The 23839-nt window shown below is 39.4% G+C and overlaps 1 protein-coding gene and 1 pseudogene across 2 annotated transcripts in view; one reads left to right on the top strand and one right to left on the bottom strand.

Annotated features, from left to right (window-relative positions):
• Nucleotides 1-23839, bottom strand: part of EFHC2 (EF-hand domain containing 2) — a 196014-nt gene that overhangs the window by 124772 nt on the left and 47403 nt on the right. For both annotated transcript variants that reach the window (XR_004180866.1, XM_009197435.3), the window contains exon 3: nt 618-768. Coding sequence is in view for 1 of the 2 variants with exons in the window: in XM_009197435.3 (XP_009195699.2) it covers nt 618-768 (151 nt within the window). In the remaining variant the exon portion in view is untranslated. The remainder of the gene's footprint in view (nt 1-617; nt 769-23839) is intronic.
• Nucleotides 12885-13963, top strand: LOC103880717 (annotated as a pseudogene).

Raw genomic sequence — 23839 nt, 5'->3', positions numbered from 1 at the left:
GATCTCTGTCATACTTAATGCAACATAGGATTAGCTTCTCTGGTGGCCACATCACAGAGTTAACTCTTATCTGTGGCTGAGAGGAGTATGGACAAAGATGACTGGCATACACAGGGTGAAGGAACAATGACTCTCTGGTGAGGTACCACTGAAGTCTGTAGTTACCAGGTATGAGGATGAGGAGGGGGTGGTTGAAACAAATGACAGTAAATTCAAGAAAGAAGAGAATGCCAATCTGGAAGCTGCAGTAGAGAACAGCTTTCTCTTCTCCCCTAATGGTGTTGTGAAGGAAGTGATCTGCTCACAGCAAAGTGACCAAAGGGTTTGAGGAAAAAGTTAAAGGCACAGGAGAGTTTACTCATACCAGAGCAGCACCTGAAAGGATACAAATATGCCACAGAGGAGTGAGAGACCCAGCCAACGTTGAGGTGCAGAGGGTAGAAAGCTGGTAAGTCACCATCAATAACTACATGTTAATGGCATGTTTATATTCACCATTGCCAGCAGGTTAGACAGCCTAAACAGTAGCACTCAGTCTTTTGAAAAGCTAAAGGCAGGCAGTATATAAAGGCAGGAGTCAGAAGTGAAGGAACCATAACTCTGCTTTAAATAGATACCTTGAAGCAATCCACTATTTTTCACCTCTGGTTCATTGACTTGTATTGTGTCATCTTCAGGGTAGAAGTAGATTTTGTAGTATCTTATTCTGTAGTTGGTTTGGCTTTTATCAGGTACTTCCTCTTCCAAATAGGCATCAAAAGATAATACCTGTTGGAATCATAATTAGAAACTAAGAAATGAAAAGAAAATTCAGCAAACTTAAAATCAACATAGCAGCTGCGTGCATACTTTTTGTTAATATAAAGAAAAAAGTAGAGAGAATTTTTCCAAGAAGACATTCTACACATCAGCTATGCGAATGGATATACAATCTAAGATACAATACATAAAGATTATTTTATACTTTTATCACCATCTGGTTAGAACAAGGAAATGATATTCAAGTAATACATCCATCGTTCAGCTCTACCATAAACTGAACTAGAGTCTGCCTTTGGGATTTCACAGTGGGATTCTAAATGTATGTGTTATAGAGACAAAATATTCTTTCTCACAAGATGAATAAGTTTTGTCATTTTTTTCCCATTAACAATAACACAAAGCTGCCTTGGTTCTGGCATAAAATTATCCTGACTGTTAGTCCAGACGATTGCTTGCCTTCAGGCAATCCAAGCAGGCATATCTGAAATTCATCCAATGCCCTGGAGACGCCACCTTACACTTCGGGAACCTCAAGGAGCCTAGCCCAATGCTAGACTCAGACTCATCTTGTATGGGGGCGGTAGGGAATAAGGAAGGGAAGGACAGGTGGATTCTAAAGCAGTTATGGTAAAATTCAGAGATAGTCAAAAATATCTTTGAAAATTCCTTAACTACTTTAGAAAACTGTGCCTCTCAGTAAAGTAAAACACAGCCCATTTTTCTCCCATATTGAAGCAGATGACTGCCTGCTTCTTCAGTTGAAGACCAGTTAAAATCATTTCTTTATGCTTAGGTGCCATGTTGTATGAATAATATATATCTTTAACCACTGGAAACATTCTTAATATGGCATCCTGCTCACACACTGAGCACGACAAGGTAACTGAGGACAACTGTGGGAAAAGTAGATTCAGGCTACCATTTCAAGCTTGACCTGTGGCTCAAGCTCTGTGAGAGCTCCATTTAAATATTCTGTGTTTCTCGCTTTTGATCAATTTTTATAATTGAAGTTGCAAAAGTTAACTGTGCATATGATGTAACTCCAGGGTTATTTAATGTGGACAATATGATATATATGAGTGAGTCTGTTAGATGCAATCTACCCTCTAGGGGTGGTGGTCAGTTAACCTAATTAAGAACATATACTCCAGGAGTGCTTAGCAAATTTTTATCAGAAGCCCACACTTCAGAAGTAGCTAACAAAATGCCTCAGTAGCTTATTCTCTGATCAACATAAGAAGCTTTGTCAATTGCCGTAAGTGATGTTAGAAATAAATTTTAGTGAAATGATTATATTCAAAATGCACATACCAGTTACAAATACTAACCAGGCACTGTCCTTACAGGAACAGGTTCTAAGAGTCTGATGAGCCCAGAGATCTACTCCCTTCAAAATGGCACCTTTGGCTTCATTCCCAAATAGTCCTATGTTCAGCTGCTTTCTTAAGGAATTTGTCTGGCCTGACTCCAATTAGGTTAGCTAAACCCCATTGCTAGAATGCTGTCACATTTGTATTGAGTGAACATTTCAGATAAGATGCTGTTGGACAAGTATAGAGTTTCCTTCTGCGGTGACAAAAAAGTCTTGGAACTAGATAGATGTGATGGTTGCACAGCCTTGTGGATATGCTAAATGTCACTGAATTGCACTTTAAAATGGCTAATGGTTAATTTTATGTTACGTGAATTTTACCTCAGTTAAAAAAAAGATATTAGACACTGAGTCATGTTGGACACTTTAAAATGGTGAGTTTTTGTTATGTGAATTATATTTCAACTTTTAAAAAGTAGAGGGAGGGAGCTGGGTACAGTGGCCCAGGCCTGTGGCAGGAGGATCACTTGAGCCCAGGAGTTCAAGACCAGCCTGAGCAACATAATGAGACCCTGTTTTTACAAAAAAATTTACAAATTAGCCAGGCATGGTTACATGTACTTGTAGTCTCAGCTACTAGGGAGGCTGAGGTGGGAGGATCGCTTGAGCCCAGGAGATTGAGGTTGCAGTGAGTTACGACCTCGCCACTGCACTCCAGCCTGTGTGACAGAATGAGACTCTGTGTCTCAAAAATAATTTTTTTTAAAAAAATTTTTTTAAGGAAAAAAAGATGTTAGAACACCTAAAAGGAGAAAGAGCTGGGGCTTCATCAAACTTTCAGGGTAGGTAATATTTAATCTGAGAATTTTTTTTTCTTTGTAATCAAGTAGGAAAGTGTAGAGAGAATATTCCTGGCTCTCACCCCCCTCTATATACTGAATGCTACCAGTATAAATTTGTGAATGACTGCACTGGCACAGGTCAATTGACAATTGGCATAGGTCAACTGTCATGTATGTAATCATGAAATATTTATCAATCAAATGATGCATTAAAAGAGAAGGATGCTAAATTGAAATAAAGAGAAAAGGAAAGCCATTATCTTAGGTTGGGCTTCAATATGTCCAGATGAGGGACAGAGTGATATTTCATATTCTGGTCCCATGAGAATACAGGGCTGTCAAACTCCAGCATGAAAGATACAGAGCAAGTCAGAATGAGGTAGAGATGGAAAGATAAAAAACGAAGAGGAAGAGGAAATTGTAAAATGTGGCAAAGTAGAATGTAAGAGGAGAGACACCAAATAGATTAAAAAGTGATCTTGCAAAAATAAATGATCTAATTGCAATGGAACTTGATGTATCAGAGAATCCAGAAAACAGAACCTAAAATAAAAACTGTTAAAAATGAAAATTTATAGGAACATAATTATGATGTAAGGTGTTATCATCATTTATGATATCAAGCAGAAACTAGATAAATACGGTCCTAAGCTGGGCACGTTGGCTCACGCCTGTAAACCCAGCACTTTGGGAGGCCGAGGCAGGTGGATCACTTGAGGTCCGGGGTGTGGAGATCAGCCTGACCAACATGGAGAAATACCATCTCTACTAAAAATACAAAAATTAGCTGGGTGTGGTGACACATGCTTGTAATCCCAGCTACTAAAGAGGCTGAGGCAGGAGAATCACTTGAACCGGCGAGGTGGAGGTTGCAGTGAGCCAAGATTGTGCCACTGCACTCCAGCCTGGGTGACAGAGTGAGACGCCATCTCAAAAAAAAAAAAAAAAAAAAAGAAAGAAAGAAAGAAAAAAGAAAAATAAGGTCCTAGAGGATGTAACTGGCTGCAATTTTCTTGAAAACAGAATATATATATATATCATTTGGTGGGGGCATGTGATCTTCAGTCCTCCACAGGCCTCTGCAGACCCTATGGTATTATATGAGGTTACCTGCCTGATCCTCAAGGCATTTGGAATTTTAATCTTAGTCTAGAGGATATAAAACCTTAGGCTGGGCACAGTGGATCATGCCTGTAATCCCAACACTTTAGGAGGCTACATCGGGAGGATTGAATCACTTTAGGCCAAGAGTTCTAGACCAGCCTGGGCGACACATGGGTTCCCGTCTCTCCAACAATTTTCCTTTATTTAACTAGTCAGGTATGGTGGTGCATGCCTCATAGTCCAAGCTGCTCAGGAAGCTGAAGCAGGAGAATTGCTTGAGCCCAGGAATTCAAGGCTGCAGTGGGCCATGATCATGCCATTGCATTCCAGTTTGGGTGACAGAAAAAAAAAGAAAAAGAAAAAAACCCTGAAATCTGAAATCAATTAGCTTTAAATAACAGGTATATGATTTCCTCATTACAAAGGAAAAATTTTAAATGTTAATATTTCTGAATTCAGGATCTTCTTACAATTAAAGCAAAAAGAATCTCAAAGCAATCAAGAATGCATTTTGATGGGCAAGTAGTTCCAACTTGATGTCTGGTGCAAATTTAGCTTTGTAGAGTAGGATCTATCCTATCTTCATGTCAGTTGAGTTATTTGCTTTGCATTGCATATCCCAAACAGCTGGATTTTAACACTAGATTCCTAATTTTCACTTAAAATATTTGAAAATAATTGTTGTCTGATGCAGTATGACACAAAAAATAATTGCATGGAGAAGGTTGTCCATTGCAGGCTAGACCATGCAACTGTAAGGCAAAAGCCAAAGCCTAATCTCTTAGAATAAATCATATAATTTTTAAAAATGGGGAGGCTGATGTGGCCAATACGTGAGTCAGAAAGACTATTACTTCAGGAGCCAAACATCTAAGTGTCAAAAACTTACAGCTGAATTTCTAGAGAAGCTATCAGGAAAGAAAGACAAAACATTGGCAATGTTCAATAACCTCAACATTTTATAAAGAGGTCAACATCACATGTCCAAGTTTAATATGTTTAAGCTCGATTTTATGAAAAAGGCTCAGACTTAAATTGTGAAATACTATAAAAGGGACATAATGGTAAGGATAAATGCGTGCTCTATATGTTAGTAGACAATAAAAATTTGTGTACATTTAATACAATGTTGCTTACTCTTCCTGAAAAAGCTATTATTAAATCAATGGTTTCTCTTATGATTATGAAGTCCCATAATCAAGGAAATAAATGATAATAAATTTTGTGTTGCATATAGAGGATGGCTCCTTTATACATGACAATATATATATTTACAGAAATAGATCTGAAACTTATATGCTAATTCACAAAAATTTTAATAAATTTTAAAAACAGTAAAATTACACAAGTTATACTCACTGATCACAAAGTGATACAACTAGAAGTGTATAATGTACCTATAAACAAAAATTGTCACTCCTCATAATTGTACCAAAAATAAATTTAAAAATATAAAAAGTATAAAGATAAAATTTATATAAATGTATAAAATAAAATTTCTATAAAAGTATATAATAAAATATAAGACCATACAAACCTATAGGATCTAGGCAAATTTGCAATCTGGGGTAAATTAATAGATTAAAATTATTACATAAAAGAATTGAGAGTCTGAGAGACAGGATAAATCGCTAACAGTGATTCTCAGCCTTGGCTACGTATTAGGAACTTTAAAAAAGTTTTAAAAGACCAGACCTGGCCGGGCACAATGGCTCATGTCTGTAATCCCAACACTTTGGGAGGCCGAGGTGAGTGAATAATCTGAAGTCAGGAGTTTGAGACCAGCCTGACCAACATGGCGAAACTCAATCTCTACTAAAAATACAAAAAATAGCTGGGCACGGTGGTAGACACCTGTAATCCCAGCTACTCAGGAGGCTGAGGCAGGAGAATCACTGGAGCCTGGGAGGCAGAGGTTGCAGTGAGCCGAGATTGCGTCACTGCACTCCAGCCTGAGCGATGACAGAGTGACGTTCCGTGAAAAACAAACAAAACAAACAAACAAACAAAAAACTCAGACCTTGCCTAAATAAATTAAATCAGAACCTTGGGGAGGGGACTATTACTGTTTTTTAAAAGCTACTGATGGGGTTCAGGACATGTTACCTCAGCAAATATGCCGAGGCACATGGCACCTTAGCATTTGAGAAAAAGGTAGAAGCAGGAAGGTCTCTCTGACCTTCTCATCATTCTCCCTGGAGGCAGGTCATAAAACCTAGGAAGGTCATTGTCTGACCTTCTCCCTTCCTCCTTCCCTATAGACTCGCATGTGACAGGTGTCCTGCCCTATACCCAGAGGAAAGGAGTGTCACATAGGGATGAAGAAAAAAAATCTGAACAAACAAGTCTTGCTATTGTAAGTTCCCCCCAGTTTATTACCATTAGATCATATCCTTTTGTCCTCCAATCATAGTTCTACATGACTGTCCACAAAAATACAGTTTTCTCCTGTTTCTCTGGATCATTTCTGAAGGCTCCATGTCTCCTCAACCTTTCGTTAAATAAATTTGTGTGCTTTTCTCTTGTTAATCTGTCTTTTGTTATAGAGGTCTCAACCATGAACCTTGAAATAGGCAAGTACAAAATACCTTTTTCTTTCCTACTCTCCGCAGATAATTCTGAAACATAGCCAGAGTTTAGAATCAGTGAGCAATGATTCAAACAAAAGCTTTTAAAGCCGGGCGCGGTGGCTCACGCCTGTAATCCCAACACTTTTTGAAAGGCCGAGGCGGGCAGATCACCTGAGGTCAGGAGTTCAAGACCAGTCTGTCCAATATGGTGAAACCCCGTCTCTAGTAAAAATACAAAAAAACTAGCTGGGCCTGGTGGCACATGCCTGTAATCCCAGCTACTCAGGAGGCTGAGGCAGGAGAATCACTTGAACCCAGGAGGCAGAGGTTGCAGTGAGCCATGATCATGCCACTGCACTCCAGCCCAGGCGAAAGAATGAGACTACCTCAAAACAACAAACAAAAGGTTTTGAAAAAGCAAAAACTTGTCCTAAGAAAAACAGGAAGCAAAAAAAGATAGTATGGATATATAAATTTGAAAGAAGAAAAACAACTACAATAAATAAACCCAAGGACTTTTTAAATAAATAAAAGAGATAAGATTTTAGAAAGCTCGGCAAGAAAAATATAAATAAAATGAGAAATGAGATTGTGCACGACAGAGATGCAATTATAAGATATAAACTATAAGATAAATTATTTTATAATAATCATGCAAACATATGAAAATGAATTTTAAAATTGCAATTAAATAAGTGATGTTCTGTAAGAACCGTGACTTATCAAAAACACAATGAATAAGCTAATAACCAAGTAAGAAGTGAAAAAAAGTAACCAAAGAATTGCCCCAATAAAGCCTCCAACCAGGATGATTTACTAATGAATTTGTTCAAACTTTCAAGGAAAAGAAAATCACCAAATTATATAACTCCCCAGGATACCAAAAAAAGATGGAAAGCTACGAAGGTGAATTCCTATGCCTAATAGATGTACCATGAAAAAAAAGTAACTGTAAAACAATAGTTCTCACCCTGCTACACATTAGAATCACCTATAGAGCTTTTAAAAATCCTGATGCATTGGCCACACTGTCCCCACCACCAGCATCCCCACCCCGACCACAGACATCCACCATCCCCTACACACACACACACACACACACACACACACACAGAGAGAGAGAGAGAGAGAGAGAAATCAGATTCTCTCCGGGTGGGCCTAGGCATCAGTAATTTTTAAAGCTCCCCAAGTGATTACAAACTGCAAGCGAGAGTTGAGAACTACTGCTACAGAGCACTTTCACTACTTATGATTTATAGAAGAAAGATCCTAAGTAAAATACAAGCAAACAGAATTCAATAGTCTGTAACAGTTACAAGCCACCTATACACACAAAAAAACAGCATTTTACTCACAGATGCCAACATGTTTCCCAATTAGGAAATATGAGCATATATATAATGATCTCACACCATTTCCTACCACATACATTTTTAAATGCAAGGGGTAGTTCCTTAACAAGATTACAAAAGGATCTGCTTTAAAACAACAGCCTAAATATCTAACATAATACTTATTTAAAATATGTGCCTACCAAAATCAGGAACAGAACAATAATGCCCCTACTAGCATCATTATTTAATATTGTTTTTAAAAGCACTGACAATGTAGAAAGATATGAAGTAAAAATATTAGCAAGAAAGAGACAAAAATTATCATTATGGGTAGATAAAATAATGATGTAGACAACGGCTGAAAAACTAACAAAGATTTCAGTACAACCATACCTGAATTTAAAATATTCTTATGTGTCAGCAATAACCAGCTAGACCATACAGTGGGGGGAAAGTATGTTCATAATAAAAAATTACAAAATACTTAAAAATAGTTTTAATAAAAACTCTGACCCAGATAAAACTCTAAAAAGATTTACTAGAAGATATATGAATAGAAGAGCTTGACTAAAAGGATAGGTGAAGTATATTCTGGATAAGCAGAGACTAAAACAACTTTTCAAGTGGGTATTTCAATGTCATTTTGGAGGGACTTAGAATTATTATTATTATTATTATCATCATTATTATTCTTATTTATGAGATGAAGTCTCACTCTATTACCCAGGCTGGAGTGCAGTGGTGCAACCTGGACTTACTGCAACCTCTGCCTCCCGGGTTCAAGTGATTCTCCTGCCTCAGCCTCCCAAGTAGCTGGGACTACAGGTGCACGCCTCCACACCCAGCTAACTTTTGTATTTTTAGAAGAGACGGTTTCACCATGTTGGCCAGGCTGGTCTCAAACTCCTGACCTCAGGTGATCCACCCGCCTCGGCCTTCCAAAGTGCTGGGATTACAGGTGTGAGCCACCGGGTCTGGCCTAGAATTATTTTTTTAAGTCTACCTGATAAAATAAACAGTTCAGCCTATTAAAGATAGTTATAAAATTTGAGTGTAATGAAGGAGATATAGCTCTCCCAGACTTTATACCTTAATATAATAGTTCAATTATTAAAGTAGTGCAATACCAGAATAACAAGAGACATAGCAGGTGTAAAAGAATAGATGGCCTGGAAATAGACTCTATTAACAGGAATTTAACACATAATGAAAGAGGAGTCATATATCAATAATCAAAAAAGTACCAACTTGGAAAAGCATCAGTGTATAGCCCCCTGTAAAATCCAACCCAAATATCAGATGAAGTATTGGCTTAAATATAAAAATTAATACCTTTCACCTTCCAAAAAAATTAATACGTGTCAAGCCTCAGAAGGAGGGATGACATTGCAGGCTTGGGAGAAAAAGAGAAAGAAAACATTTTTAAAAATTAAAATTTAACTACATAAATAAGTTATAACTTTGATATACTAAAATATAAACAAAAACATGCTAACAAAAAATTCTAGAAAATATGGCTAAACTTTAATTTTATAAACATTTTTAAATTAATTTTTTAAAGACCCTAAAAGAGAAATGGGAAAAGAGCATAAACAAAATTCATGAGAAGGTCAACAAATAAAAAGAAGTTCACTCTAAGAAACTGTCAGATTAAGTGCAAATTAAAATAACAACGAGGCATCAGGTTTATGTGTGTGTTTCTCCTATTAAATGGACCATTCATCACGGATGAGATTTTAAGTTAGTACAATTCTTCTGCGGCAATGTAACGCTATGAGGAACCAATTTAAAATTCCTACCTCCTCTCAGGAACTCCATTTCCTGGCACGTAGTCCAAAGAAACAACCCAAAATACAGAAAAAAATTAGATGTGCAAAGATGTTCTTTGCAGCTTTTTATCATAAAAGAAAAAAAAAAAAGGTAGAATAAGGGGACCTGAAGAGTTAACAAAAAGGGAAGAGCTTGGTGAATTACGGCACATCTATGTTCTCCATGGAGTATTATAAAGACACCAGCAAGATGTTTTTGAAAAACATGAGGCAATAAGAAAAATACTGAGGCTATACAGTAATGTTAAGTGAATAAAACACAGGACTGGGCCGGGCGCAGTGGCTCACACCTGTAATCCCAGCACTTTGGGAGGCCGAGGCGGGTAGATCAGTTTGAGACCAGCCTGCCCAACATGGTGAAACCCCGTCTCTAATGAATGAATGAATGAATGAATGAATGAATAAATAAATAAATAAATAAATAAGCCTGGCATGGTGGCACGAGCCTGCAGTCCCAGCTACTTGGGAGGCTGAGGCAGGAGAATAGCTTGAATCCAGGAGGTGGAGGTTTCAGTGAGCCGAGATCACGCTACTGCACTCCAGCCTGGGTGACAGACTGAGACTCCGTCTCCGGGTGGGGGGAAAAAAAACCCACAAGACTGAAAATTGTTATATACCACAGTCATAACTATGTTTTTTAAAACTACATTTTTTAACTATGCTCTATAAACCACAACTACGTTTTTTGAAAAAACTGAGGGTGGAGGGGAGGAACAAAAAGCATGTAATGGCGGCAGCTCCGGTAGACATGTGGCTGGGCAGTGAAAAGAGGCGTGGTAAAGGAGAGGCGTGGGGGGGGGGGGGGGGGGGCGGGTGAGTGTTGCCCTTAGATGTAGCGGGCTGGTGGCCTGACCCAGGCTGGTGGGCGAGGTGATGGGGGCTGGGCAGGCTTCCCAACTCTGCTTCTATACTGTGTTCTGCCCTGTCCTCCAGCTGGCCGTTGGGGATCAGGGCCTCTAGGCCAGTAGCCCACCCAGGGGCACCCTGTGTGTGATCTCTAAAGTGTCTTGTTGTCATTTCGTGAACTCTGACATCTCCAATGGGCCTTGTATTCCAAACCAAAAGTAAGAGTTTTGATCAGAAGCACTTTGTTTGTTTTTGAGACGGAGTCTGGCTCTGTCGCCCAGGCTGCAGTGCAGTGGCGCTATCTCGGCTCGCTGCAAGCTCCGCCTCCCGGGTTCACGCCATTCTCCTGCCTCAGCCTCCCGAGTAGCTGGGACTACAGGCGCCCGCCACCATGCCTGGCTAATTTTTTGTATTTTTAATAGAGACGGGGTTTCACCATGTTAGCCAGGATGGTCTCCATCTCCTGACCTCATGATCCACCCGCCTTGGCGTCCCAAAGTGCTGGGATTACAGGCGTGAGCCAGGGCGCCCGGTCGATCGAAAACACTTCGACCCCCCAGAAGCACTTTGACTCCCCGGAAGCACTTTGACTCCCCGGAAGCACTTTTTTTTTTTTTTTTTTTTTTTTTTATAACATCCGGGAAGTTGCACAGCGCAAAATCAGACCGTTTGGGGCAGTCTTAGGAGTACGGTGTGGGCTCGGACGCCATACTGGGCCTGGATTCTTAGGACTTCTCCAAAGCACTTTGAAATAATCGTGGAAGGACTTTGGCATCTCTAGAACACGGAGAACTGTGATAGACAGTTGAAAAAAGGAGGAAACGTTCCTGAGGCGCCGGAGTGGCCTCAGGGCCCTCCGGCTCGGGCCGTCAGCACGCGGAAAAGTACCATCGGAGCGGCACTTAGGTAGGATCCCCCAGCAAACACAGGCGCCCCGCGGAGCTCAGTAACGTGGTTTGCGGCAAACACAGGTGCCCCGGGGAGCTTAGTAACGTGGTGTGGAAGGGGACAGAGGCCCCAAAGGCCTGAAAGCCCCAAAGGAGTACTTTGTGGCCTGCACACCGTGTTTTTCCTGAGGTTCATCCTGCCACAGAAATTCTTTGTCCTCCTCCTCCCATTCCTCAGCCACTGGCGTGATTAGGGCCGGCTCCAAAGACTGCCTAATTTGGAGCATTTGGGGTTCCTTTCGTCCTTGTGATCCCCAATGCAGTCTGCCAGCCCCTTTCTAAAAGAAATGGCTTCTCTGGAGGAGGGCATCTACAGCCTTAACATTAATTCCAAACATAGCTCCTATAATTTCATGAACCCTCAATTAGCAGCTGGAAGTGAGGGTCAAAATGAAACTGAGGAACCAGACAAGTTCCAGAACAGGAAGGGCAGACCTCAGGATTGTGATGCTTCATTGCCTCTGAGGGTTCTCCAGGAGATCCTGGAAGATGACATGCCAAAAGGCAAAGAAGAGGCTGTCACTAGCTCACAATCAGGCCTAGGACAGTGTCCCTACTATGCAGAAAGAGCAGCCAGGAATGCCACTATCTTTGCTCCTCAAAAAGAGAAAGAGTCAGCCCCAGAGATGAGCAGCTCCTATGACAAGAGGGTGACTGTTAATCCTCCTAAGAAATTCAGTGAGGGGCGACCTAATAAACAAAGTGGAGTCATTTGTGAAAAATGCTCTCCGCCTTTAAATTTTCTGGATGACTGTAACTCCCATTCAGTAATCCAAAATCACAAAGAAAAGATGGTGATTGAGCACCCCTCTTCAGGGAGTGACTGGTCTGATGTAGGTGGAACCACAGTCATATTCTCTGAAGAGAAGCCATTCTCACTGTGTCTCCCTGCAGTGTCAGAGCCGCCATACTACGCCACTGACTATACCACTTTTCCACCTCATTATAGTCCTTGGCATGACTACACCAGCTCTTGGTTCAGCAATACCAAGTCTTCTTGCTATCCCTCCTTGGGCAGCAGCAGTAACACATTACAGGCTGGGAAGAGCAGCTGCAGCAACAGCAGCAGCAGCAGCAGCAGCAGAAGCAAGAACAACATATTCCAGGGTGAGAGGAGCAGCCACCAGAGTTTCCTGAGTGATTATTCCACCAGTTTTCCAGTGAGCTCCCAAAACACGTCCAGAGATCTGAAGATGACAGAGGAAGGCAGATCCAAGAATTCTTCCTTATTTTACTACTCCAGAAATGTGGAAGCAGAGGCGAAGGAGGAGAGAGCATATCAACAGGAGACATTACGACGTCCTTATGGAGGAGATGCATCTAGCTTTCCGCCAAGGACCCTCTGGCAGCCAAAGCAACAGGGTTTCATTGATACCCACTGTCATTTGGACTTGCTGTATTCCAGGCTGCCTTTCAAAGGCACCTTTGCCAAATTCAGAAAAATTTATAGCAACACCTTCCCCAAGGAATTTCAGGGCTGCATTTCTTGCTTCTGCAATCCTCAAAACCTAAGTGATGACCTGTGGGAGGATCAGTTGAAAGATGATCTGGTTTGGGGGGCCTTTGGCTGTCGCCCTCATTTTGCCCATTATTATAACAACTATCAAGAAAGAAATATTTTAAAAGCGTTACGACACCCCAAGGCTGTGGCATTTGGAGAAATGGGCTTGGATTACTCCAGTAAGTGTACCACGCATGTCCCAGAGCAGCAGAAGGTGTTTGAGAGACAGCTGCGGCTGGCTGTCTCTCTAAAGAAGCCCATGATGATCCACTGCCGAGAAGCCGATGAAGACCTACTGGGCATCTTGAAAAAATATGTGCCCTCTGACCACAAGATACACCGGCATTGCTTCACTGGCAGTTACCCAGTCATCGAGCCTCTGTTGAACCACTTTCCCAACCTGTATGTGGGCTTCACGGCAATTCTGACTTATTCTTCTGCTGACCAAGCCCGAGAAACTGTGAAAAAGATCCCGCTAGAGAGAATTATTGTAGAAACCGATGCTCCCTTCTTCCTCCCTCGCTGGGTTTCCAAAAGCCATTGCCAGTATGCCCACCCAGGCCTGGCCCTGCATACGGTGCGAGAGATTGCCAGAATCAAAGATCTGTCGCTCTCGCACACCTTGGCCATCTTGCGGGAGAACACCCGTCGCCTCTACCATCTTTAAACAGAAAAGGCACAGTCAGGAGTCTTCCCAAGAAAGGAGACTGGTAGCCTGACAAAACATATAGACTAGATATGAACTCTGCCTGTGTCCCGGGTCAAGGATGTATTTGAAGAATTCGTTGGAATGGAGTAAACTAGGACAGGATATTTTCCTCAAAACTTTTTCATAAGACTTCTGCTTCTGGCTGGTAGGGTGGGATACAATGGGATGGGAGGAGGATTATGGTAAACTGCCCTTGATGTTATTAAGGTTTTTCTTCCCAGCAAAAATGCCTTAAGGTAGCCAGTAAAGAAGAGAGCTTGATAGAATACAAAGAGTTTCCCCATCTAAATCCCTGTCCTCTGCAGCCTGCTTTTGATCACTTGGTGAATAAAGTCACCCTCCTACTTGTCTTTAAAAAAATGTAGAATTTTAAAAGTGGGGTAGGTGACTTGTGTATTATATTTGTATATTATAAGAATTCTATTTAAGAAATTTAAAAATCGGTCGGGCGTGGTGGCTCACGCCTGTAATTCCAGCACTTTGGGAGGCCGAGGCGGGTGGATCACATGAGCCCAGGAATTCGATACCAGCCTGGGCAACATAGTGAAACCTCGTCTCTACAAAAAAAAAACAAAACCAGAAAACATCAGCTGGGTGTGGTGGCACACGCCTGTAATTCCAGCTATGTGGGAGGCTGAGGTGGGAGGATCACTTGAATCCAGGAGTGTCAGGCTACAGTGAGCTATAATCACACCACTGCACTCCAGCCTGGCAACAGAGTGAAACTCCCATCTCTAAAAAAAAAAAAAAAAATGTTTTTTAATAAAAAATAGGCCAGGCGCAGTGGCTCACGCCTATAATCCCAGCACTTTGGGAGGCCGAAGCGAGTGGATCATTTGAGCCCAGGAGTTTGAAACCAGCCTAGGCAACATAGAGAATCCTGTCTCTAAAAAAAAAATGTTTTAAATAAAAAACGTAAGAATACACTCAACAAGGTAAGCAAGATATACACGCAATGAGTTTTCCTTTCCAAAAAAATTTTTCTATCAAAAATTTTTAAAATTTTAGATGGGAAAAATACTTTTCCAACCTGCCCTTCTCTCCCTGCATTTCTGTGTGGCAAATGCAAGTATTATACTCTACAGTGTTTCTAACATGCAGGAGAGAACCTTGCTGTAATTCACCTTTATTTCTTTAGGAAGAGGAGTGAGCAATGTAGTTCTCAGTGTAGTATATCAAGAGTGGTCTAAATCAAAAAGCACAATCTTCATTTACTTATTCCATGAGTGACGTAAAGAACAGTGCACCTACTCATGTTACTAGTAAAATCTTGCAATGCAAATGTGCAAAATTTGTGACACTTTGTAAGTAGTTTGCTATTTAAGTGATAGATATTCCATTGAACCTCAAATAATTATTATTTAGCATTTATTTGTCTGGCATTTGGTGTGTCTACTCTCCCATCCTGGAGGCATCAGAGAGCTGTGAAGGTAGCCGGTAATCTAGAAATTCAGTTTACTCTTAGTGGTCCCTAGGTCATTAGTCCAGAGTCGCAGAGCCTCTCAAGGCCCATTAACAGGCTCCCTGAACCTTGGCAGTCCTTTCAGGGCATGTCGACATTTCGCTTCACTTAAATTTTAGAAAGGCAGCTATTTCTACCTTTAAAGCTCAAAAGAAACAAACCTGCCTACTTTGTCATGGGAGACAGAGGGATTTGCTTTTTCAGTTGGTTTTTATTATATCTAACTTCAAAATTCATACCTGCTTATTAAAAATTTTTGAGACAAGCAAAAATATAAATGTGATTTTTTAAAAACCCAAACAAAAGCAACAGAAGGGAAAATGCACATGGTAAAATTGATTTTTTAAAAATCAATAGAAGAGTCAAATATTGGCAAAATCTGGATATAAAAAATTTGACTCAGGAAAATTGATTTTGGTAGAAATGTGATCATTAAGAAAACTCAGATTGTCAAAAGCCATGATGGACAGCATTCATGTAGACAAAAATTAATGAACCAAATGTTTTCAGTAAAATTTATTGTAGAAAAAAAATCTATTGAAAATATTTCTTAATAGGAAAATATGGTAACAGTTTACCCGCATGGAAAAATTGTTCAAAGAATTAAAGTACCTTGTAGTGGGGAAAAGAGTAAAAAGTAAAAATTAAAAAAAAAAAAACATGCCAAGAGGGAGTAAAATAGCCCATAATGCTACCCACTTAGAGACAATCACTAACATTTGGAGTAGCTCTTTGGCAGTTTTCTCTAATATTTCCATAGTTACTGGCAAATTCCAGCACTGTACTTACATCAGTTTTGCTAGTTAATACTATTCACTTCATAGTTAGCATAGCTATGCATTCTACTTCCTCTGAGTTTATGATTTAAATATATTGTTTTCTGTATTTTTTGTTTAGGTTTAATTCTATTTGTTTTAAATGATCAACTCAGACAGCATGTGCTTTTTCAAAACTATTGTTTACTGATACATAAAATTGTGCTTTGAAATTTGTTTTTCTTTCTGTTCTCTGATGTCTATTTTATTGTGTATTTTCTAATGTCTTAAGCTAAATGCTTAATTTATTTTTAATTTGGAGAACAAGAACAAAGCAGTCAATATCACATATGTGTCTGTAATTATAACTGCTGTATACATCGATTTTTTTATTTTGATAAAGTTTACTTTACACACTGTAAAAATACAAATGTATTACAAAAATATGGAAATAGTAGCAGGAAAAAGTATATGGCATTTCTATTATCTAGAACGCCACTGTTGTTGATGTCTTTCCTTGACATAGTTGTGACCATATAGCTCTGTTAAATTGCATATTCTTCTAAATAATTTATATATTTTTTTCTATCCCTATCTTGCATTTGGGGCTCATTTTATGATTATTATTCTTTTATCTTTCAATAAATACTCAAAATGTTTATGTCATGTTTTGAATTTTATTTCTATTTCATGACCTATTATATATGTTTCTTTCCACTACTCACCACTAATCCTTTTATTTCATGACCTCCCCATGGTTGAACTGTTTAATTTGCTTTATCTCTTAATTGGCTAGCAATTAAGCAACTTTTTCAGGAAAAGTATGTGGATAGCATATTTGTGATAAATTATATAACTGAGATCTTACTGCTGCTTTCACTAATGATAACACCCTGGCTGAGTCTAGATTTTCTAAGTCACAAACATTTTCCCCTAAAAGTTATAGATATTGCTTCATTGTCTTTTGGCATTTAGTATTGCTGAGAATTCCGATGTCAACTTCTCCTTTGAGGGTTAAATTACTTTTTCTGTCCTGATGCTTGGTAATTTCCTTGCTTTATCCTTGAAAATTTGTCAGGGTAGATCTAATTATTGATCTCTTTTTTTATTTTCTCTGGTACAGAATAAGTATTCTATCTGCCGGTCTACGTCTTTCTATAATCCAGAAAGTTGCTTTTGTTTTTATTGTTTTCTTATGGTGTGCTTAATCAATTTGGTTGCTTTTAATCTAACCTTTAATTCTTTAGGAACAATTGTCTGCATGTTAGAGCTCCATCCTCTGTCCAACCTGCCATCATCTCATTGCTCTGTTATCTTTTTCCATTGCATTTCAGGATAATTTCTCAAGTATACCTTTTCCATCACTCATCCCATTCTCCCAGTTTTAATATTTTTCTGTACCACATATAATGCATTTTTAGATTCCTCACATTTTATACTTCTTCAGCAATCTCCCTTTGCAGTCTCATTCAATAATATTTTAATTTGCTTTTACTTCTCACTTTGTGTTATATACTTCCTTACACAAAGCACATTGTTATCAAAAATATTTATTTTTTCTGTAGAAAACATCCTTTTAAAATAAGTATTTTTCTTCCTCTGTCTTTTGAATACTATGTTCTCCATTTATGTTGTAGAATCTTTTCAGAAACCTTAAGTTTCTTTGTTCAATCCTGAACCAAGAGCAGTCTATCTAGGTTGGTGTTTTCCACAAAATAGGGTGGGTGGGTGGGTTTCCTTTCACTCCCTTCACCATCTATCCTAATGTTCTTAGATCCCTCCTCTCTGGTTAATATAAATTCATATAGAGTGGTCAAGAGAAGTAGGAAGGGAGCTGGAACCATGGGTAGTCCCCAGCAGGAAAACCTTCTAATTTTCAATATAAACATTTTATGAATTGACCCAACCTCCACTCCAGGAAGAGTGGCCAGTCCTTTGTATGCCATTGCCTGTTCCATCAGAGAAAAGCCCGAATGCAGGGCCTGCTTTGACTTCAATGTGACTATATTTCTGGGCCTCCTAGTGACACTCTTACGCCATCAATAGTTGTGAAAGTGAACCAGGTGGAAACCCCTACAGGTTGTCCTAGCCCCCAACTTGATTCTTGTGACTTTCTCGGGAAGTGAAATTGCAAGTTGGTTTGGGTATATTCCTTCATTATGATCCCATCTGCACTATATCAGGTGGAAACTCTTAAAAGTTTGCAACATGAAGATGGAACCCCTCCCTGGCCTCCAACACTAATTTAGTTTCTCCACATTTTAAAATTTTGCAGTGATTTCAATTGGGATTGTGGAGGTGGGGGTACATCTAAATACCAATGCTCAAGTTATAATCTCACTCCAAATTCTTATTTTTTTCCCTCTCACTTCATTTTTTGATAAATTTATGTTCCTATGGATACTGTGTTTATATAGGCGTATCTTATTTTAAGAAAACTCAAGTTATACAAACCTGAATCTCATTTAGCATGTTGAACATAATAGATGGTCAACAAAGGTAAGTTGCATAAATGAATAACAAAAAAGGTAAATTACAGAGGGGTGACTTCCAAAGAATATTTTTGTATCACAAAAATATCATAAACCTATTTATAATTGATACTCAAATTTTCATGACTAAATCTATGGTTTAAGATAAAATGCACCTGTATGGGCAATATAAGCATTCATGAAATTTAGTTTTACTTGTCTGCATAAGAGATGATTTTATGATGCATAAAAATGGAACGGGAAGTGGCTAGAATGCTAGAATGTTCATGTAGCTTCATCACTAATTAACTACAGCAATGGTACAAACCACTTAAGCTCTTTGTTCACTGATTAACCTTTCAGCAAAAATTAGAAAATCAACACTTGCTAACCACAGTGATAACCACAGCACTATTTAAAGAATTAAGAAAATTATGTATATATAACAGGGCTTTGGAGAGAAAATGAATGTATAAAAATACTGAATAATATATAAATCAGTGTAGGATGCAAAGCTGGAAGCTTGAAAATACTGTCAAAACCATATCTAAAATAGTCTTCACATCCTTATGGAGTCTATTGCGCAAGCAATTAAAAAACACTTGATATTACTAAGAGAAGAGATTCCAAACCACTGTTTAAAATCACACTTCCTGGAAAAATCATACTAGGACTAGAAGAAAGGGGGTCACCCTATCCCACAGATATCACATTGCTAATCATGGAGTTTTATAAACTGAATCAAGAAAGCTGACATTCAATACGAAAAATAGAAATGGAAAACACCTACCATATAAATGATTATATGTGTGTGTGTGTGTGTGTGTGTATATATGATTGTTCCTTTATCTTTTATAATACTTTTCCTTTATCTCATATATACACACACACGTATGGAAATATGTAGCTTCAGTACCCCATATCCGAAATTCTTGAGACCAGAGTGTTTCAGATGTTTTTCAGATTTTGGAATATTTGCATATACATAATGAGATATCCTGGGGATGGGACACAAATCTAAGTAAGAAATCATTTATGTTTCATACACACCTTATACACATAGCCTAAAGATAATTTTATGTACTATTTTTAATGATTTTGCACATGAAACAAAGTTGTGTGCATTGAACCATCAGAAAGCAAAGGTGTCACTATCTCAACCACTCATATAGACAATCTGGTTATTTGGCATAATCATCATTCCTGACTGAATCTATATGCTTTGGATAAGCAATCATTTTCTTACACTTACTCACATGTGATATGGTTTGGATCTGTGTCCCCACCCAAATCTCATGTCAAATTGTAATTCCCAATGTTGGAGGTGGGTCCCGATGGGAGGTGATTGGATCAAGGGGGTGGATTTCCCCCTTGGTACTATCCTCACCATACTAAGTTCTCATGAGATCTGGTTGTTTAAAGGTATGTGGCACCTCCCCACTCTTTCTTTTCTTCCTGCTCCAGCCATGTGAAGTGCCTCACTCCCCCTTTGCCTTCTACCATGATTGGAGGCTTCCTGAGGCCTCCTTATAAGCAGATGTGCCATGCTTCCTGTACAGCCTGCAGAACCATAAGCCAACTAAACGTCTTTATCATTTACCCAGTCTCAGGTATTTCTTTTTCTTTCTTTTTTTTTTTTTTTTTTTTTTTTTTGACAGAGTCTCGCTCTGTTCCCCAGGCTGGAGTGCAGCAGTGGTGTGATCTCGGCTCACTGCAACCTCACCTCCCAGGTTCAAGCAATTCCCCTGCCTCAGCCTCCTGAGTAGCTGGGATTACAGGCACACGCCACCATGCCCAGCTAATTCATATGCTCTATTTTTTTAGGGGGGAAGAAACATCAGAAGCAGTTGAGGGACCAGGAAATAGGTCCTCTAGAGATGAGGAGGCATTCTGCTGGATGGCTTTCTTAAATGTTTCCTCCAGAGTTATCAGCCTCATTAATAGAGGTTTTTGTCTCATAAGTGCCCCTGATTTTATCAACTGACATGGTTTCTTGTTCTGTTATGAATGCATATGGCTCTAGTCATCCAATAATCCCATCACAATTTCACCACATCATCTATAGGCACTTTTTTTTTTTTTTTTACAGTTAGCAATGTCATCATCATCACCTTGATTTAGAACCATTTCAGCTATTATAGGTTGGTGCAAAAATAATTACAGTTTTTGCCATTGAAAGCAATGGCAAAATTTTTGCCATTTCTTTCCTTGTTTCATAATCAGCATACCATTAAATGGCACGTGTTCACTGTGACACTGATGGACTCACTCTTTCAATACATGTTCAAGACCTTCGTTTTTAGCTTTATGCAGTGTTTTTCTACTTTTCGTTAACCTCTATACATCACTTTTGCATAGAGCTTCAACTGTTTATCATTCTGTTTCTTCAGGTCATATATTGTGGTCACTCCAACACCATACTCTCCTGTAAGACGCTTCACACTTACACTGCTGTCCAGTTTCCCCCATAGCTTGACTTTCTATGCTGCAGATACACATAAACCTTCCTCTTACCCATAAGGCTATCTTCAGACCTATTTGACATTTTCAACAATATCTTTACACCACAGAGCAGAGAATAAGCAAAAATACACAATGAGTAATGCACGAAGGTCTTGGTCCTACACGGGGCATTGTGGGGAACGTGCCATTGGCATATCCAGCCTGCACATGTGCCATTTTATTACACTTTGTAGGCATGCTTGTTTGGGGGAATCTGGGCATGTGCAAAGAATCTATATTGTAGGTGAAGGGGGTTGGGAGGGCTTCTTCTTCCCTTGGGATGCTGAATAAACTGCGTTGTGCACTTGTATTTTGACTGTGACCCATCACATGAGGGCAGGTGTAGAATTTTCCACTTGTGGCATCATGTTAGCACTCAAAAAGTTTTCAGATTTGGTATACTCTGTGTGTGTGTGTGCGCGTGTGTGTGTGTGTGTAAAATTAGCAGGAATAATATGAGAGCCAAGGCAAAAACACTCCTTCATGCCATCATTTTGTGGTATTATGGTTTTGTTTGTTTGTTTTTTTTGAGACGGAGTCTCGCTCTGTCGCCCAGGCTGGAATGCAGTGATGCAATCTCCGCTCACTGCAAGCTCTGCCTCCCAGGTTCACGCCATTCTCCTGCCTCAGCCTCCCGAGTAGCCGGGACTACAGGCTCCTGCCACCACACCCGGCTAATTTTTTGTATTTTTAGTAGAGACAGGCTTTCACCATGTTAGCCAGGATGGTCTGGATCTCCTGACCTCACGATCCACCCCCCTCAGCCTCCCAAAGTGCTGGGATTACAGGCGTGAGCCACCGTGCCCGGCCGACATTATGTATTTTTAAAAGGCTAGATTCCATGCAAAAGATCAGAAGAAAGATGCTTGGATATGATGCCCTTTATGTTCTCCAATCCAAAGAATTTGCTCTATAATTCTAGTAATTACCCAATGAATTGGACCTCCCCGTACATTGGATGATTTTAATGATCCCAAAGTATGTTATTTATTTCCCACAAGTGCATCAACAACCAAAGTCACAAAATGGATATTTCATACTGAAAGCCTCCCTTACTGATGGAAAATAATACAAACCAACCAGTCACAGAATACCTGCTAAGTTCAAAGCTCTGTGCAGTGGATACAACACTCAATAAGACAATCTCTCCAGCTACAAAGGGTACACAGTCAAGTAAGGGGAATAAGACTATATGCAAATAACTGCAAAACACAGTATGGTACCTCCAAATAATGGTAATGCATTGGAGATAAAAGCTAAAAGCCATTAGGAAAGACTTAATAATATTGCAGCTCTGTATATATTGCCAAGTTGTCTTCCATGTGTCAGGTGTTGTGCTAAGGCCTGAGAATTCAAAGCTAAATAAAATAGCCAACACTGATTAAGTACTTATAATGGGTCAGGCATTGTATTAAGTACTTTTATACTCTATCTCATTTACTCCTCACGAAACACCAATAAAGTAGGTAATACTGTGATTCTCATTTTATAGAGGTCAAGATTTGGGAGGTTAAGTAATCTATGCACCGTCTCAAAGTAAAAGAATGAGACAGCTGGGAACTCCAGTTGCCTAGCCTCAGAGGCCACAAACTTAACCACTATGCCCTAAACTGCCACAAAATCTCCACTCACTCCTGCTCAGTGGAGGACACAGAGAAGACTAATAAACGTTTATGAAAATGCTCCAAAAGGAGAGGAAATTGCCAATCACCTGAAGGTATTAAGCAGAAGGCATCATGGTGGAGGTAACATCTGAAATGGGTCTCCATTGGGCTGAAAGATGGAGGAAGTGGACAAGAGGGGAAGGGTATTCTCTGCAAAGGGGAACAGTATGTGCAAAGTTATGGGAGCATAGGAGTATTCGGTATGTGGGGTACTGCAAGTCATTTTGTGTGGCTAAGGGTTGAGTGGTGATGGCGGAGCAAAGGAGATGAGACTACAAAGGTACAAGAGCCAAAATATAGGTGGTCCCTAAGCCATGAAAAGGAGGTCAAAGGAGTCTAAACATTTTAGAAAGTTAACTCTGTAGCAGAGTGGGCAGTTGAGAAAGGGAATTATACTGAAGGCAGGGATGCCTTCAATGGAGGCTACTCTCCAGGTGAAAGATGAACTAGGATGGCAGCAGTGGCCATGGAAAGAAGGAGACTGATGAAAGGGAGATTTCAGAGGGAAACGAGAGGACTTAGGTCAACTGATCAGTGTTGGGAGAGGGGTGGGTAATGGCAGTTCTCTTATTTGTGTAAGCATACACAAAAATATATAATTTAGTAAGTTCACATTTAGAAGTAATTCAAATAATAAGCCAGTGTGGCTTAGTCTCAGCATGGTAGTATATTCAAAGAAAAGGCCCAACAACTAATAGCAATTGAAAATCCTGTTTCATCTTCACTTAGACCTCCAAGGAAAATCTAAAGGTGATCCAATTTATGCTCCACATCTACACTTCCCCCCAAAAAAAGCCTTTTCTCTCTCTTTCAATTCTCACAAGTCTCACATTTCATCACCATCAGTGCTCTCCCACTCACACTCTCTCTCCCTCCTATCCCCTTCTTCCTTTTCTATATCCCACAAAGCATAAGAACAACAGAAAAAGTCAGAAGAATCCTTAGAGCATGGAGGCGGAAAAAAGTGGAGTGAGCAAAGACAAAGTTTTGTTCAGCAGGCAGGGTATGTGGAAAAGGAGAAAGCTGGGAACACACAATAATATTATCTCCTTTACCTACCCATAAGAACCAAAGCTTCAATTCATAAAGCTGACTATAAAACCCACGTAGACCAGAATTGAAAATAGTTTTAATATGTAAAACTATTAAAATATAATATTTTGATATGCAAATATAAATACAAAAATAAATGCTTTGAAATTCTGAATGAAAAATATCAACAAGTAGAA

This window comes from Papio anubis, chromosome X, assembly GCF_008728515.1.
Source record: "Papio anubis isolate 15944 chromosome X, Panubis1.0, whole genome shotgun sequence".
NCBI classification, from domain to species: domain Eukaryota; kingdom Metazoa; phylum Chordata; class Mammalia; order Primates; family Cercopithecidae; genus Papio; species Papio anubis.
Note: the sequence above shows the minus strand (reverse complement) of the source record. Positions and strands in the feature narration are given on the sequence as shown.